This window comes from Microcaecilia unicolor, chromosome 2, assembly GCF_901765095.1.
Source record: "Microcaecilia unicolor chromosome 2, aMicUni1.1, whole genome shotgun sequence".
NCBI classification, from domain to species: domain Eukaryota; kingdom Metazoa; phylum Chordata; class Amphibia; order Gymnophiona; family Siphonopidae; genus Microcaecilia; species Microcaecilia unicolor.
This window is the reverse complement of record NC_044032.1, coordinates 11,703,958-11,722,001: the sequence shown is the minus strand read 5'-3', so window position 1 is coordinate 11,722,001 and position 18,044 is coordinate 11,703,958. Positions and strand designations below refer to the sequence as shown.

At 43.3% G+C, this 18,044-nt stretch overlaps 1 protein-coding gene across 1 annotated transcript in view; it reads left to right on the top strand.

Moving 5' to 3' along the window:
• Window positions 1-18,044, top strand: part of LOC115462767 (sphingomyelin phosphodiesterase 5-like) — a 46,105-nt gene that overhangs the window by 3,551 nt on the left and 24,510 nt on the right. The window contains exons 2-5 of the mRNA XM_030192753.1: window positions 3,303-5,182; window positions 9,358-9,430; window positions 14,828-14,968; window positions 17,764-17,853. Of these exons, the coding sequence (XP_030048613.1) occupies window positions 4,103-5,182; window positions 9,358-9,430; window positions 14,828-14,968; window positions 17,764-17,853 (1,384 nt within the window). The 5' untranslated portion in view covers window positions 3,303-4,102. The remainder of the gene's footprint in view (window positions 1-3,302; window positions 5,183-9,357; window positions 9,431-14,827; window positions 14,969-17,763; window positions 17,854-18,044) is intronic.

The window sequence follows — 18,044 nt, the reverse complement described above, 5'->3', positions numbered from 1 at the left end:
AGTAGTTCCGTTTTGATTTTTTTATTTCATATTTGTATTTTCTATGTGATTCTTTCCAACCGTTTAGATTTTGATTGTTTTTGTTTTTTCTCAAGGCTCGTTCGAGTTGTCTGGTTCTAGGTTTTAATTGTTTCATATTTTCGTTGAACCATGGGGTCCTGTTTTGGTTTGTGAATGTTTTTTGTTCGTAAAGGAGTGTCATAATGGTGACTATTTTCCTTGGCTGTGCTCACCTCTCCCTCTGGTGGCCAGAACCGGTGGCTGCCATAGACTGTCTTGCTGTCTCCCTACACATTCCAGACTTTCATTCGAGTCTGGTCCAGATATTCTAGCACTCCAGACTTGGTTGGAAGTTTGGCAGCTAGCCTCACCCTTAGCTGCCTTGAGATTCCTGCAGCTTGAGCTTCAGCTGCTGATTGCCTTTATTAGGCACCTGGCCCTTTCAGCAGGGCCTTTGCATTGCCAAGGGTCTCGAGGTAACCGGTGTGCAGTTGCACTCTTGCCTTGTTTTGTTCTGTGCTTATTTCTTGGTGCCTATATGTACTCTTTCCTTGTTTTGTTCTGTGCTTATTTCTTGGTGCCTATATGTACTTTAGCCTTGTCCTGTTCTGTGTTTAGATCTTGGTGCCTATGTGTACTTTAGCCTTTGTGTTCTCTGTCTGCTAGGTTCTGCTTTCAGTCTAGCTTTATTGCTTGCTTGCTTGCTTGCTTGCTTGCTTGTATGTATGTCTTTCTTAATGGCTGCTTGGCAGATTTCAGTCATTGCCCTAGTTCTTGTCTGTGTAGCCTAGCTTTGTGTCCTGTCTAGTCTGTCTTGTTTGGTTCCCTGTTCACCTTGGGCTTCTGCCCTACCCTGGTTAGTCAAGCTTGTCTTAAAGTCTTTTATCCTGTATAGTATCTGTTCTTCCTCTGTTTGTGGCTGGTTGTCTTCAGCTTCAGTTCCCCTCCTGCTTGTGGTCTGCCCTGCTTGCTTTCAGTTTCCTTCCAGCCTAGCCTGCTTGGAAATCCTGATTCCTATCCTGAACCCTGTTTTGGCCAAGCTTGTTTAAGAATCTTTTCTAGTGTGAGTTTCTTGGTGTTCCAGCCTGCTTGCTCCAGTACCAGCTTTCCTCTAAGTTCTGCCGATTGCCTGCACCCAGGGGCTCAACCCCTGGGGAACGGCAGTCAAGTGTAGGTGAAGCCTAGTTCCAGTCCAGTGTGTTCCAGTCCGTGTGTTCCGGCTTGCTTATCTGCGTCTGCAGTCCCTGCCTTGTTGTTGTGCTAGCCAAGTGCTGGTTGGGGGGTTTTGCCTGTCCAAGGGCTCACGAATCCAGGTTTGGCCTTGAGAGTCCTGACAAGGAGCTAATTCATTTAGAATGGTGATACATCTCGATTCCCAATCTGCAAGATAGTTGATGGAATCAGATGGAATAGACCAATTGTTGTCGTAAATTGATTGCCAAAATGCAGTTGTGTCCATTTTACCTCTGGTTTGGGAAGATTTTTTTCATCAGCTTTGAGATGCCCATCTGTTATAAGGTTTACAAACATTCATGAGTCTTCAGCTTCAAGGATTGTTTATGGACTTTTCCTCCAGGAACATCTCCAATCCCCTTTATGAACCCAGCTATGCTAATTGGCTTTACCACATCCTCCTGTAAATAATTCCACATCTTAATCACACACGGAGCTAAAACAAGTCGGATAAAGTTAAAATTACCCTGGCTTCCAGTGCAGCAGAGTATCCTGCGTCAATCTCTCTGCATCGTCCTTAGTTACGGGTTTGGTTTGTATCTCAGTGAATAGATTCTCAAAGCGGCTGCATCAGTGGTAGTGAAGTCTTTGAATCGGGAAGTTTTTATTTTTTTGTTGTACTGTGAAAATGGGCTATTGTAATTCTACTGTGTATATATATATATATATATATATATATATATATATATATATATATATTGTAAACTGCTTTGGACTCTATTAGGAGATTCATGCGGTGTATAACAATTGAGTTGATATTGATCTCATGTCTAGGGCTTCTTGTGAACCTGGACTTATCACTGCTGCTTCTGGTTTAGCCCAAAGCATTTCTCTTGCAAGGCACCAGGAGTGAAATTTGAGCAGCTTGAATGACCTGGAATTTTCCTTCCCCTCATCCACCTGTGATCAAAGCTGAGGACAGAGGGGAAGTGACTGGACCTGTAGTATACCTAGGGTGGGGCGGTGGGGGTGGTCCACCCAGGGTACCAGCAGCAAGGGGGTGTGCAGAGCAGGTGCAGCTGTGGACTCTGCCGGTCCCTACCCTGGAGCATGAAGTTGACATCTGAGGGGGCAGGGGACTGGCAGAGCCAATGACGCACGCCTGCTCCACGCACCCCCTTGCTTGGAGGAGAGGGATGTGTGCTGCCTGGGGGGGGGCATGCTGCTCCTTGGGTGCCATATAAGGTAGCCACACTGCAGGACAGGACAACTCAAATGTCTTAAGTAGCAAAGCTTTCACAGGAGGCATTTATCAGTGGAAAGGACAAGACTTAGGAAAGAGGGGAGAGAGTCGGAATTCCCACAAGGAGAGAGTGGTTGATGCATAAAATGGTTTCCAGCAGGTACAGGTGGTGGAAATTGACACAGCATAATTCATAGAGGCTTGAGAGAGGCTGAGGGAACAGAAGATAAAGGTAAACATGCAAGAAGCTGAGACTCCAGCCCTTGCTGTGAACCCACAAGGTTTTGGTGTGCACATCTGACACAGGACAGGGATCCCCCTCCCAGGTGACCTTCCCCTTTAAAACTTATCATTTAATCAAAATACCAAATTCTTCATATGTTAGTGTATTGTTTGAGCTCTTGGTTTCACTGCTGGTGGTTCTGCAGTTCATCTGCCTCAACTCTGCTTGGGGTTTGGGGTCAAACATTTTAGCCACCTCCTGTCTTCTTGAAAGCAGAAGGTGAAAGCAGTCCATTTTTGACCCAGACATTTACAGAAACCCTCTCTTCCTCCACATTGGCAGTGGTGCTTAACAGAGCCTCAGCCTACTAGTCTTGCAAGAATTGTGAAAATCATGCAGGTCTCGTGAGACTGGCCTTGTGTAACAGAGGAAGATGACCATGCTGTTCAACACTGATTATAGTGCTGTCAGTAAGGGAGGGATGCTCAAGAGGGCTGAACAGCTGCTTCAGATGGGTGCATGAGGGGAGGGGAAGAGATGTCCTCCCTGGAATTGGGAACAGGTGGTTATTGTAGACCATAGAGCGAGGACATTATTTCAAATCAGGTGATATTTTGTTGCCTTATTTTTTTGTGTTTGTTTTTGCTTTTTCCATTTCTGTAGGTTGCCATCATTGAAATGGGCATCAACGGGGTAAGACGTTTGCATCTTGTTATATCTGAGAGGCCAACTCTGAATCATCTGTGAATACAGTCATGAGGCTAAGTCTGGGATACCTCCAAGCGACCATCTCTGGGCTCATGGGAATCTGTCTGGGAAATGACTATTGGACTCTCAAGCATACAGGTTCAACATTGAGGCTGGTTTTGGAAGGATGTAGCCATGAATCTATTCCTGGAACTTTTTCCAAGACTCTGTAGTACAGACTTTATCTCACAGGACCAACTGTGAACAGCAGTGGTCCATGGCAGGAATCGGACTAGATATTCTTGAATAACACATCCCTAATTCCTGCAGGAGTTTTGTGCTCTCTATAATGTCTTAAAAATTAATGCATGCAAACCAAAGAGTAGGGTAGTTTGGCTCTTCCAAAGAACTGGGGGGGGGGAGACAAAATTCTGGTACATAAAATTTTATTCAGAATACACTAAGACTCAGCAGCTGTGTTTCAGCACCTAGGCACCTGCCTCAGGAGTCTGAAAATATAGTATAGACTATTGGTATACTATTTGTCCAATCCCTCATTCAGAGAACCGGAAGGAGTTGCTAAGCAACAATGTACTGTGGGACAGGTTGACTCTATATCCCAAGTAGAAAAACATCTTTGGTTTAAAAGAAATTGCAAAGAAATCACTGTTGGGCAATGCCAAGAAATCAAAACCACGGTTGTAGGGAAAGTGTGTTCCTCCATGTTTCTGGGCCTGATCTCTCCTTAAAAATTAATTCACCATTTTTCTGAAGTCATGGCTGTCCAAGAATCGCCATTCCCAAACTGTTTCCTGCTTGGCCTTCATAGCTTTTCCTGGGCCCTTATCTTCCCTTGTTACTGGTTCCTGGACCGTTTCCTGGCATCGTTAATAGAGACAACGGTAGAAAGGACACAGAGGCAGAGGCAGCAATGTTCCTTCTACCCTCTGAAGGTCTTCTGCAGTGGAATATTCTTCCTAATGCTCTTGGCTCTGTCCCTGCCCATCGCTTTGATTGGGTTTATCTTTTGGGTTCCTTTGCAGGCTTTGCGCAGGCCTTTTGATTATCAGCAGAACCCAAGTCATGGAATGAAAAAAGAATGGTTGATGCAAGAGCAGAGCAAGATGTTCAGCTTAATTAGTGCAAATCTCTGCTTTCTGCCAGATGGTCTGGCAAGGTTTAGTAACCTCAGCCACACACAGAGAAGATCTGTTGTGGTAGCCAAGAATATTATTCAGGAAGTCACCAGGAATAGTAGAAGTCTCTACAGAGACATGCCCAACCACCAAAATCCTCAGAGCCCCATGTATGGTGCCACAAGCTTCAGCTCACCAGAAACATTTCAGCTGGAAATGGATGCCAACTCTCTTCAACAAATGAAGGCCATTAATCTTCCTAGAAGGAGTGGTCAGTGTGAAGAAGAGGCAGTTAGTGGTGATCCTTCATCAGTAGCCATTGATACCTCGGAAATACAACCAGAGAGTCACCATACCCAGGAGAATGGAGTGGTGTTGAGTCTGCCTGATGCCAGCAGCCCCTCTGAGATACCTCAAAGGCCAGGTGATGTTCCTTGCAATATCTGCTCATTCTTCCCTCTGGATGTAGATTTCGTTTGCCTCCAGGAAGTCTTTGATAAGAGAGCAGCTGCCAAACTTCGGTCTATCCTCAGCCCATGCTTCGAACACATCTTGTATAATGTTGGAGTTTATGGACTCTTGGGGTGCTCTGATTTCAAGTTCTTTAACAGCGGACTTTTTCTGGCCAGTCGTTATCCTGTTCTTGCAGCCCAGTTCCGTCATTACCCCAATGGATGTGGGGAGGATGCCCTGGCTGCCAAAGGACTACTCTGTGTGAAGGTAAATGAGTGGACTGTGTGTCCTGTCTCTTAGCAAACACGATGTACATACATCTCAAAAATACATCAAAACTCATGTAAAAAAAATAGGACAAAAAGGCTCCGAGTAACGCGGCATTAATTCGACCATGCAAGCAGTTTCTTTCTGTGGCTGATGTTGTGATTGGCTGCTTAGGTAGCATTTAGTCTATTGCAATCACTGGCTTACGCCTCCTGTGTTAAAGTATCCAATATGTACCATGTTTAAAGGGCTCATCTATTCATAAATTCAAATCAACATCCCCAGTAGATGTGTTCATAACTTGTAATGAAGCATCAGTCCACAAACAATGCTCCAGTACTCAAATGGTTAATTGCTCTCTCTTAAAGCTATTGACTGTCTCTCTGCTGCATAAAAGAACTTCCAGTGCTGAAGTTAAACTCATGTTCCCACCATGCCTGACTTAGCCCTGAAGTTTTCTTTGTTACATTGCATGGAGGGTTGAGGACTTCTTAATAGGCTACTTAAGTAGAGGAGTGTGGTAGCCGTGTTAGTCCACTCTTAAGGTTATCAATAGAAATCAAACAAAATAAAACATGGAAAAGAAAATAAGTGTTTTCACTTATATACACTGTCAGCTAGCACATTTGCTTATTTCCGATCTGAGGAAGAAGGGCAACCTTCGAAAGCTAATCAAGAAATGTATTAAGTTATGTCCAATAAAAAAGGTATCATCTTATTTTCTTTTCCATGTTTTATTTTGTTTGATTTCTATTGATAACCTTAATAGGCTACTGAAATCTCATTGATCTTTGGAGCTGCTTTAAAAGTGCTGCTTCATGGAGACCCTTGAGATAACAGAGAGATTGCAGCAGCCTATTAAGAAGTCCTTGGCCCTGGATGCAGTGAGGAAGCTGCTTGCATGCTAGGATTAATGAGCCGCGTCATCCTTAAAATGATTTTTGCTGCATTTCTGGGATCTTTGTGATTTTTGTTCTGGAATTGTCCCACGTACATTCTGGTTTGTTTTCATAGTAGTTGTTTAAGCAACAAAGTGTAAACACAAGACATTTTGAGCAGAAAATGTTCCCTACATTTAAAGCCCAGTTGTGTACAGGTCAGAACCGGGATGGGCCGTTCACAAATACAGAGAGTGCAGCTGCTGTGAGTCCCGGCTCTAACATTTTAGCAGAATTTGCCCAAAAAGGGTTTTAGAATAACCAAAAGAGAGGCAGAATATTTTTCCTGTGGCCTTAAACAGTAAATACAGGCAGGAGAGCAGGAACATGAATAAGTGTAACAGAAATCCTATATAATAAAAGGCACCTCCAACATTCTGAAGCTGACTGCATGGCTGAGGCATTCCTGCTCTCTGTATCCATCTCCTGAATTGACATCACGTACTTCCGGGTTCATCACAAGCAGAAGTGACCAACCACACGCGGTTTCTCGGCTTCAGAATGTTGGAGGTGCATTCTATTAAATAGGATTGGTCAGTTCCTTGAAGCACAGCCAGAGCTCAGCGTCCTGCACAGTAATGCTCAGAAACCAGAGAGGGGGAGGGGGGGGCCTGACACCAGAGAGGGGGGGAGGTATCTCTGTCACACACACACACTCTCTCACAGTCAATGTCTTTCTCTCTCACACACTGTCTCTCACACACTCTATGTCTCACATTGTATCACATTCACTCTCTATGTGTCACACAGTCACTCACACACTCTCTTGGTCTCATACACTCAGTCTCACAGAGAGTCTCTCTCTCTCGCACACACTGTATCTGTGTGAAACACACTCTCTCACACTGTGTCTCACATACGCACTTGCACACACTCATTCTCACGCACACTGTCTCTCTCAAAGACACACTCGCACCCAGACTCACTCTCTCTCTCTCTCTCTCTCTCACACACTCTCTCACAGTCAATGTCTTTCTCTCACTCTCACACACTCTATGTCTCACACTGTATCACATTCACTCTCTATGTGTCACACAGTCACTCACACACTCTCTTGGTCTCATACACTCAGTCTCACAGAGAGTCTGTGTCTCACACACACTCTCTCTCTCGCACACACTGTATCTGTGTGAAACACACTCTCTCACACTGTGTCTCACATATGCACTTGCACACACTCTCATTCTCACGCACACTCTCTCTCTCTCTCTCAAAGACACACTCGCACCCAGACTCACTCTTTCTCTCACACACACACACTCGCATATTCACTCTCTCTCTCTCACACACAGTCACTCTCACATACACTCTCTCAAATATACACACTCCAAGGAAAACCTTGCTAGAACCCGTTTCATTTGGGTCAGAAACGGGCCTTTTTTACTAGTAATTTATAAAGCTAAGTGTGTGTTTTTCCTTTGGTATAATTTTAGCTTCAGTAAAACACCGGCCAGACAAATGAGCAAATATGACCAATTTCAAAACTGACTTTTGATATGTGAAACTGAAATAAAGCGTGAGATAATATTATCTATCACCACAAAAGTGACAGTCTCCAGCCAAAGCTCCCCCATGAATTCCTAATTTCTTGTAAAAAAGATTAACCATAAATGAGGAAAGATGATCACTACGCTCTCTTTTTCACTCTTAGGGGAATGAGGAAAGATGATCACTGTTGTCTCTTTTTCACTCTTAGGGGGGACGAGGAAAGATGATCATTGCGCTGTCTTTTAGGGGGACAAGGAAAGATGATCACTGCACTCTCTTTTTCACTCTTGGGGGAACGAGGAAAGATGATCATTGCGCTCTCTTTTTCACTCTTAGGGGAACGAGGAAAGATGGTCATTGTGCTCTCTTTTTCACTTAGAGGGAGGAGGAAAGAGGATCATTGCGCTCTCTTTTTCACTTAGGGGGACGAGGAAAGATGGTCATTGTGCTCTCTTCTTCACTCTTAAGGGGACGAGGAAAGATGATCATTGCGCTCTCTTCTTCACTCTTAGGGGACGAGGAAAGATGGTCATTGCGCTCTCTCTTTCACTTAGGGGGACGAGGAAAGATGATCATTGCGCTGTCTTTTAGGGGGATGAGGAAAGATGATGATTGCGCTCTCTTTTTCACTCTTAGGGGATAAGGAAAGATGGTCATTGCGCTCTTTTTCACTCTTAGGGGGACGAGGAAAGATGGTCATTGCGCTCTCTTTTTCACTCTTAGGGGGCTAGGAAAGATGGTCATTGCGCTCTCTTTTTCACTTAGGGGGACGAGGAAAGATGGTCATTGCACTCTCTTTTTCACTTAGGGGGACGAGGAAAGATGGTCATTGCGCTCTCTTTTTCACTTAGGGGGACGAGGAAAGATGGTCATTGCGCTCTCTTTTTCACTTAGGGGGACGAGGAAAGATGATGATTGCGCTCTCTTTTTCACTCTTAGGGGACGAGGAAAGATGGTCATTGCGCTCTCTTTTTCACTCTTAGGGGGACGAGGAAAGATGATCACTGTTCTCTCTTTTTCACTCTTAGGGGGACGAGGAAAGATGATGATTGCGCTCTCTTTTAAGGGGATGAGGAAAGATGATGATTGCGCTCTCTTTTTCACTCTTAGGGGATAAGGAAAGATGGTCATTGCGCTCTCTTGTTCACTCTTAGGGGACGAGGAAAGATGGCCATTGTGTAGTATTTTGAATACAAAGCAACATAGTTTTTGTGGATATTAAAAGTCAGTTTTTTCTGTTTCTTTTATTTTACATAGGCAGCTCTGCGTCTTGAGAAAACAGGCTCCAGGGACACACTTTTTAAATCTTTCTGTCTAATAGTGTGTCTATCGTGATCCTCTTCCTTGAATATATTGCTGCATCGTGTGAAAAGTGGTTAAATTAATAAATGCACTCTCACATCGGCCTGCAGATCATAATGACGTGTAGACAGTGGCCTAAATTTAGAAAAGGCTTGTCCCAGATTTAAAGCAACCTTCATATGCAGAAAAACCAGTGTATAAACATTTGGGAATCGAGAATAAACCCAGTTTGAACGTGTCCCCCGGAAAGTCCTTGCAGTCTGGGTGTATTTTACCCAGAAGAGGGGGCTTAAAATATTCCAGTTAAGTAGGGTAAATGTTTTTGAAAATTGAATGCTGTATGTGCTGCTTTGTGGTATCCGGGTTATAGAGTTTTACTGGTCACGTTATGATTCAAATGCCCAAGGCACAGGCGGTGAAGCATGAATTATCATTTTTCTTTTCTAGGTTCAGCTGGGAGAGATCCAGGGACGGCAGCTGATAGGATACTTGAATTGCACTCATCTGCATGCCCCAGAAGGTAGGAGCTATCTCTCTGTGCATGTGTTAGGAGCTATGGATTTTTGCATGCCTGAGACACTCGGACTTGCTTCTCAAAATTTCACTATATTTTTTTGAGATGTGGCGACCAGAATTGCACACAGTACTCAAGGTATAGTCTTACCATGGAACGATACAGAGCCATTATCCTATTCTTTGATTTATTCTCGGTTCCCTTCCTAATAATTCTTAACATTGTTTGCTTTTTTCACTCTCTACTGCCATATGCTGAGCAAAAGAACAGAAGATTTCAATCTTTTCTTTTCCAGACTTGCAGAAGAGATATTCAGTCCACATCTGTTAGATTAGTCGGCTGCCTCTCCCTTCATTCCCATAGTTTTATAATTTATCAGATCTCTGTTCAGCTCTTCAATTTGAGTTGTAAGCTATTAGGTTGTAAGCTCTTTGAGCAGGGACTGTCTTTCTTCTATGTTTGTGCAGCGCTGCGTACGCCTTGTAGCGCTATTGAAATGCTAAATAGTAGTAGTAGTTGAAGGTTTGTGAAGAACACCTGTGTGGATGGAGGGGACTATGCACAGGGTTCTTCTTTTCTTTGCCCATGCTTTCATTTCAGCTGCTTTAATGTTGACTCCTCCCTCTTTTCTGCCTTCTCTGTTCCTCCTAAATAGATTAGTTAGGTATGGTAATATCCATTTGTGAGACTTGTTGAACCATGTTTCTGTAATGTTCAAGTTCATTTCCACTGTCGGTGGTTTTCAGATCTGGAGCTCCGTCGCCTACACTGTGACCATTTGTGTTCATTGCCTTCCAGCAATTTTTGAATGGCTCATTTTTTGGTCTCCTCCCCCTTTGTTGCTGACGAGTGAGTTTTTGAGTTGAATTGAAATTGCACTTTTATTTGCAAAATTCCAAAATATGGGAAAGATATAAAATAACATTAAACTAATTTAATGTTTAAATTGTAAGATATTCATTAAATATGTTTTTAATTTCTCATACTTCACTTCTAGTTTAATGTCCCCAATATTCAGACCAGGGAGCCAGGCTGTCTCCCGTGCTAGGCGCTAAACTCGGATATTCATGCTGGTCCATTTACAGTGGCCGGCATTGAATATCCGATTTAAGATTGGCTGGTTCGATTTTAACTGGCCGCTTAAAGAGAGACCGGCCAAACTTATTCCACCTATTTGTAAACTTGGCCACTCTCACTTTAAAAATCGCGGATAGCTGGTTATCACCTGATATAACCTGCTATTTTTAAGCTGATAAGCGGTGATCTTTAGTGTCAGAAAGCCGCCTGTCCAGCACTGAATATCGTCGAATGCCGTTTAAGTGTCGTTTTAGCAGCCATTTTCCTTTGAATATCGAGTGGAATATCTATTGGTAGAACATTTCCGATTACAGCTGCTTGAGTTAAGACGTCTGTTTTTCTTTTCTCTACTATAATGCTTTTGTTGGGGGAGACATCCAAAACTTGTTTTTGTCTATCTGTCACTCCCTTTCTCTAGCTTAAATGCCTGCCACAGGAATATGAAATCTGTTGTAGCCTCTTGATTTACCTTTTGCCCCTGGATTAAAGAACTGCAGGAAGCAATATGCAGTGTTGCATCTTGATAGAAATGTCATGTGAGGCGGAAGAGTATAGTAGTGGGGATATATACCTGCTTATAATCGAATGAGAAAAACGCCCAAGTTCCGACCTAAATCGGGAGATGGACGTTTATCTCACAAAAACGAATAAAGCGGTATAATCGAAAGCCGATTTTTGGACGTTTTCAACTGCAATCCGTCGCGGATGCAGACAAAGTTGATGGGGGCGTGTCAGAGGTGTGGCGAAGGCGGAACTGGGGCGTGGTTATCTGACGAACAGAGATGGGCGCATTTCACCGATAATGGGAAAAAAGTATGCGTTTTTAGCTAGAATTTAGGACACTTTTCCTGGACCCTGTTTTTTCACGAATAAGGCCCCAAAAAGTGCCCTAAATGACCAGATGACCACTGGAGGGAATCGGGGATGACCTCCCCTGACTCCCCCAGTGGTCACTAACCCCCTCCCACCACAAAAAATGAAGTTTCTCAACTTTTTATTTTCACCCTCAAATGTCATACCCAGCTCCCTGGCAGCAGTATGCAGGTCACTGGAGGAGTTGTTAGGGGGTGCAGTGGACTTCAGGCAGGTGGACCCAGGCCCATCCCCCCTACCTGTTACAATTGTGCTGCTTAATGCTTATTAGTCGTCCAACCCCCCCAAACCCACTGTACCCACATGTAGGTGCCCCCCTTCACCCCTTAGGGCTATAGTAATGGTGTAGACTTGTGGGCAGTGGGTTTTGAGGGGGATTTGGGGGGCTCAACACACAAGGGAAGGGTGCTATGCACCTGGGAGCTCTTTTACCTTTTGTTTGTTTTTGTAAAAGTGCCCCCTAGGGTGCCCGGTTGGTGTCCTGGCATGTGAGGGGGACCAGTGCACTATGAATCCTGGCCCCTCCCATGAACAAATGCCTTGGATGTATTCGTTTTTGAGCTGGGCGCTTTCATTTTCCATTATCGCTGAAAAACAAAAACGCCCAGCTCACACATCGTTGAATAAAACATGGGCGTCTATTTTTTCCCCAAAATACGGTTCGGTCCGCCCCTTCACGGACCCGTTCTTGGAGATTAACGCCCATGGAGATAGGCGTTTTCGTTCAATTATGCCCCTCATAGTCATCTACCTGACAGGTTAGAAATACTCACAAATTAGGAAAGCCAACAAAACCGGCCACATGATAATTATGGGAGGACTAGTTAAATGTCTCATCAGGGTGTGTTAGGGTGCTAAAGTTTCTTGATGCAATAAATGCCATTGGTATCAGAATGTAATTTGTCTTGAGTTACTACTGAAAAGGTATGACCTAAATCCAATTCAAATGAGGAATAGCTGGAGCTGTGACCTTGAGAGAAGAAATTAATTTACATTTAGTCTTCACTGCATCACAGGTCCTGGGTCAAGGGGTAACAGTGATGAGGCAGTTTGGCAAAGGTGATCATAAAGGAATCCAGTTATAGATAATTACTTGAGAGAGATAATTAAACAAAACTACTATGGTAGGATTTCATTTTAAAAAAGGAGAATATGATAACCTGAGGAAATCAGAAAGATGACCACTAGATGATCACAGGGGAAAAGGGGGACTTTGTAAAGATGAAAAAGCTGAAATAATTTTTTGCTTCACTGAGGAGGACAATGGAGAGACACCGACATTGGAAACTTCCTGGAAAAATGGTATAAGCTATTCTGAAAATCAAAATTACAGATGTGGCTTTGAGTCATGTAACATGGATTTAGCAGTTAAAGTATTTCTTTTCCGATGTGTAAGGATCAGCTGATTGGAGACTCCTGAGAAACTGGTTAAAAGGTAGGGATCAGACTAGTAATGCCAGATGGTCAGTTTTAACACATTTTAGAACTGATTGGGAAAGGGAGCCATGAGTGAGGTGATCAGATCTACAGATGACACAAAATAGTTCTTAAATTATGAGCTGAATGTGAGAAATTGTCGGAGGACCTTGAGAGACTGGGAAACTGGATTTTAATGTGATGCATTTTCCTCAGAAAGTTTGACAAGCAATTTATTCAGTGCTGTGTTTCCTCAATTTTGGAATTCCCTTCTTGATCTTAAACTACAAGACTGCTTGAAGTTTTGCAGGTACTGAAAACGTGGCTCTTTTAAGTATGTGCTGCACTGCTTTTATTGATGATGCTTTTTATTTCCATTGTTTTAGTTTTATTTGAACATTTGTTGGTATTGACTGTATACAACAAATATGCTTATTTCTATGTATTATTATATTGGGCTTGACAAAGTATGGCTACTACTACTACTACTATTTAGCATTTCTATAGCGCTACAAGGCGTACGCAGCGCTGCACAAACATAGAAGAAAGACAGTCCCTGCTCAAAGAGCTTACAATCTAATAGACAAAAAATAAATAAAGTAAGCAAATCAAATCAATTAATGTGAACAGGAAGGAAGAGAGGAGGGTAGGTGGAGGCGAGTGGTTACAAGTGGTTACGAGTCAAAAGCAATGTTAAAGAGGTGGGTTTTCAGTCTAGATTTAAAGGTGGCCAAGGATGGGGCAAGACGTAGGGGCTCAGGAAGTTTAATTCCAGGCGTAGGGTGCAGCGAGACAGAAGGCGCGAAGTCTGGAGTTGGCAGTAGTGGAGAAGGGAACAGATAAGAAGGATTTATCCATGGAGCGGAGTGGAGGAGTAGCCTAGTGGTTAGTGCAGTGGACTTTGATCCTGGGGAACTGTATTGGGCAATCAAGCCATTGTGACATCACTGATGAGGTTGGCTCTTATTGGTGGAATGAGTGGAGGAGTAGCCTAGTGGTTAGTGCAGTGGACTTTGATCCTGGGGAACTGTATTGGGCAGTCAAGCCATTGTGACATCACTGATGAGGTTGGCTCTTATTGGTGGAATGAGTGGAGGAGTAGCCTAGTGGTTAGTGCAGTGGACTTTGATCCTGGGGAACTGAGTTCAATTCCCACTGTAGCTCCTTGTGACTCTGGGCAAGTCACTTAACCTTCCATTGCCCCTGGTACAAAATAAGTACCTGAATATATGTAAACCACTTTGAATATAGTTGCAAAAACCTCAGAAAGGCGGTATATCAAGTCCCATTTCCCCTTCCCTATTTGAGATTCTACATGGAATGTTGCTACTATTGGAGATTCTAGATGGAATGTTGCTACTATTGAGATTCTGTTGCTACTATTTGAGATTCTACATGGAATGTTGCTATTCCACTAGCAACATTCCATGTAGAAGCCTGCCCTTACAGAGCAACGCGGCCGCGCAGGCTTCTGTTTCTGTGAGTCTGATGTCCAGGACGTCAGACTCACAGAAACAGAAGCCTGCGCATCTGCAAGGGCAGGCTTCTACGTGGAATGCTGCTAGTGGAGGAGTAGCCTAGTGGTTAGTTCAGCGGACTCTTGATTCTAGGGAACTGGGTTCAATTCCCACTGCAGCTCCTTGTGACTCTGGGCGTCACTTAACCCTCCATTGCCCCTGGTACAAAATAAGTACCTGAATATATGTAAACCACTTTGAATGTAGTTGCAAAAAACTTCAAGTCCCATTTCCCTTGCCTTTATTGTTGTTAAGGGAGGAGCCATATTCTGTAGAGCTCAGACCTTATGTCTCTACTCTGAACGTGATTATGAAAGCAACAGATGTCTTTCTGTAGCTCAGGTTTCTGCACATCTCAGAAGTTTTTGTAAGTGTGTGTGTGTTTGTCTGTGAGTACAGATGCACAAATTTTAATGTTCCAACAGCCAACAAAATGATGCCCTCAGGGTATGTCTCCACACTAGTGATCAAGTCTTCTGTGCACAACTGGAGTCTCTCACACTCTCATTTCTCTCTGCAGCTGACGGTCACATCCGCTGTGCACAGCTGGATTTTCTCCTGCAATGGATCGCAGAGTTCCAGGAAGTGAACTCTCAGAGCAGTGAGATTATAGCATTTGATGTACTTTGTGGAGATCTCAATTTTGATAACTGCTCTCCTGGTGAGTTGAATATTTGTTTTTACTTAAATGTTTCTCTATTTCTTTTATGGTGTTGCTAGTATTTTCTCCAGGGATCAGGGAACTGGTATGTCTCTCTTGAAGCCCAAATTCTTCTGGTCTTTCTTCCATCCCACTTTCTTTGTTTTTTAGGCTGTGTAATAATGGTGAATATTGGCTTCCGTGAAATATTGTGCCCCAGTTTCCTTATCATGTAAGTGGGCTAAGGATTCCCTCTTGGAGGTTCAGATGACTGAGGCAGCCTTAAATGGTCCATTTCCTATGGGAAAGGGTGGCTTCGTTGGATTCTTGTTAACGGAGCACATACACACCCACCCACCTCCACACCCACCCACCTCTACCTTCTCGGTAACTCACAGGATTCGGTCTCAAACACTGGAGAGCTTTCTGCCTCCTCTTCTCCCTTCACAAAAAACGCTCATCAACACCAGGCTTCTTATCATTAAGGGTTTTCTTAATGGCCATTTAACATACTCCTCATGGCTTATTTCTTCAACATAAACCTTTCTTGAAGTCAAACATAACAAAAAGGCACTCTACTCAGAGCCTGCTACTTAAACCCTTTTTAGACAGTTCCTCAAACTCACAGTCAAACACAAGCATCTACTTTCCTTCTCCAGCTGTCACCTTTTCCAGAGAGAGCTTCCCCTGTGTTTCCATCTACCTCCTACAGCTTTCCACCACTCTCATAATAAAGCTGCCTGCAACCCTCTCACACCTGGTTCAATTTCCCAATCAACTGCTGGCTGCTCACTCTCCTGCCTAGAGTCCTCCCCCTGACTCTGATTCCCTTGCTGCTGCAGTGCATTCCGGACCTTGTAGTTCCCTGCCTCCTCACAACATTCCAGGATGGGTCTTAAATTGATGCAAGATTTTAGGATGGTTTAGTGGAGACTGAACAAGGGAAAGAGCTTTCTCTTGCCTAGTGCCCCATTTGTGAAATGTTATTCCAAAAGACATACATTCAGAACTAAATTTAAGGAGGTTTTATTTTTTTTTTCCTGTTTATGTGAAAAACGTACTTTCTTCTTGTGTGAGTACTCTGAATGCATCTTTTTAGGTCTCTCCTGCCAATAGAAATGGCTTTCTTTTTCTTTTAAATTTGTGATTTTTATTTCGTTAACTGCTGTGACCTGTAGGCGGTTTATTAAATTTTGATAATAAACATAGTTGCTAATTATAAGCAACATTGCTTATTGTAATTCCTTGCTCACAGGTCTTCAGATAACCAAGAATACTGCATTTGAACACATTAAAACAAATAAAATGGGATCATGTATCTCCCATTATTGAAAAATGAACATGCTAAGCAAGTCAACAAAGGATTGCATTTAAAATCGTAATACTGGTCTTTAAGATTCATCATTCAAGGCTACCCTCCTTTTTATCTCACCTGATACAACAAAACCTCCTCGTGGTACCTTCTCTTAGACACAATTTTCAATGTAGTCAGCCCTTCACTATGGAACAATCCACCAAATTTCTTACCATTAGAACTTTCATATCAGCTGTTTAAATGGAACCTTAAGACATACGTCTTTCAAAGATGCTTTTTTTTCTGCAAATTTTAATTCATTATGGGTATTTGCAGTATTTGGTACGAAAAGTCTGACTCTCCTCAGGGTAGTTGAGGCTTCTTGGTTGATTTAAAAATGAGATCTTGCTGCAGACTTTCTGTTTGCACAAACTGCAGAGTGAGTGGAGGAGTGGCCTAGTGGTTAGGGTGGTGGACTTTGGTCCTGGGGAACTGAGGAACTGAGTTGGATTCCCACTTCAGGCACAGGCAGCTCCTTGTGACTCTGGGCAAGTCACTTAACCCTCCATTGCCCCATGTAAGCCGCATTGAGCCTGCCATGAGTGGGAAAGCGCAGGGTACAAATGTAACAAAAATAAAATGTTTTTCAGTCTTTTTACAATATAGGAGTTGCAGTATTTTACAGATTCAAAATAAGAAAACAGTGAATATGACCTCAGCTAATATGAACAACTAATTCAAATCAGTAAATCTAGAAGATATAATGGAGCAAATAGACAAATTACAGAATAACAAATTTCCAAGAGTACAGGTTGTTCACTTCAGTTTTGGAAGAGCTCAGATATGAAACTGGCAACCTATCGCTTGTGATCTATAAAACAGCAACACTGAGGACTAGTGGCTGGCTAATGTAATGCTGATTTTTATTTTTATTAGCAAAACAGACAAAAAAAGCACAATATACAGCTTAGATGTTTCCCCACCCCCCATAATCCAACCCCCTCATTCCTATTGCAACCCTCTCCTTGAGCCTTTCCGTCCTCTCTGCTTATTCAAAGATACTTTTAGTACAGACATAACACTGTCCCTGAATCCCTACAATGACTCTCTTGATAGGTTGGGTGTTTTGGGCAGCTGGTCCCTGATGAACCCGAGATTCATGGCAACTATTCTCTCTTTCTATCTAACTATATAAATGACAAGTGACCGACTCACCCGCAAATGTGCAGTAGAGACTTCCCTCTCTGTCCTGCCCTTGCGTCAAGACGTGATGACGTCAGAGGGCGGAACAGAGAGGGAAACGGATGCTGGAGCCTGGAGACGAAGCAATTTATTTGATGTAATGTGAGAGTGTCTCACCTCTTAGTCTAATGGAAGGTCTGCATTCACAGGATTCTTGGTGCCTCACCTCTTACTCTAGAGTAAAGTTTGGGCTCGTGGGTTTCTTAGTAACACAATATTCCCTCAGAGTAAGAGCCACAATCACAGAATTCTTGTGACAGAAGCTGTTTTGTTCTTCCAGCGGACCATTTGGAACAAGGCCATAGAATATTTGACGTGTACAAAGACCCTTGCCGTGAAGGACCTCGGAAGGAGAAGAACTGGCCTATAGGTGAGTGCAGACTGTGTCTTTTAATAATTATTCAATATCTTGAGACTACAGCCAGGGGCCATTGGTGTCATTTTGAATCCCAGCACAGTCCCAGGTGGAAGCAGAGGGAGACTGGTCATTCTGGGGGGTGGGGTAGGTTTGGGCACTGGAGGCAGGGTTTGTCAAGGGGACACTGGATTGGGGAGCCAGGT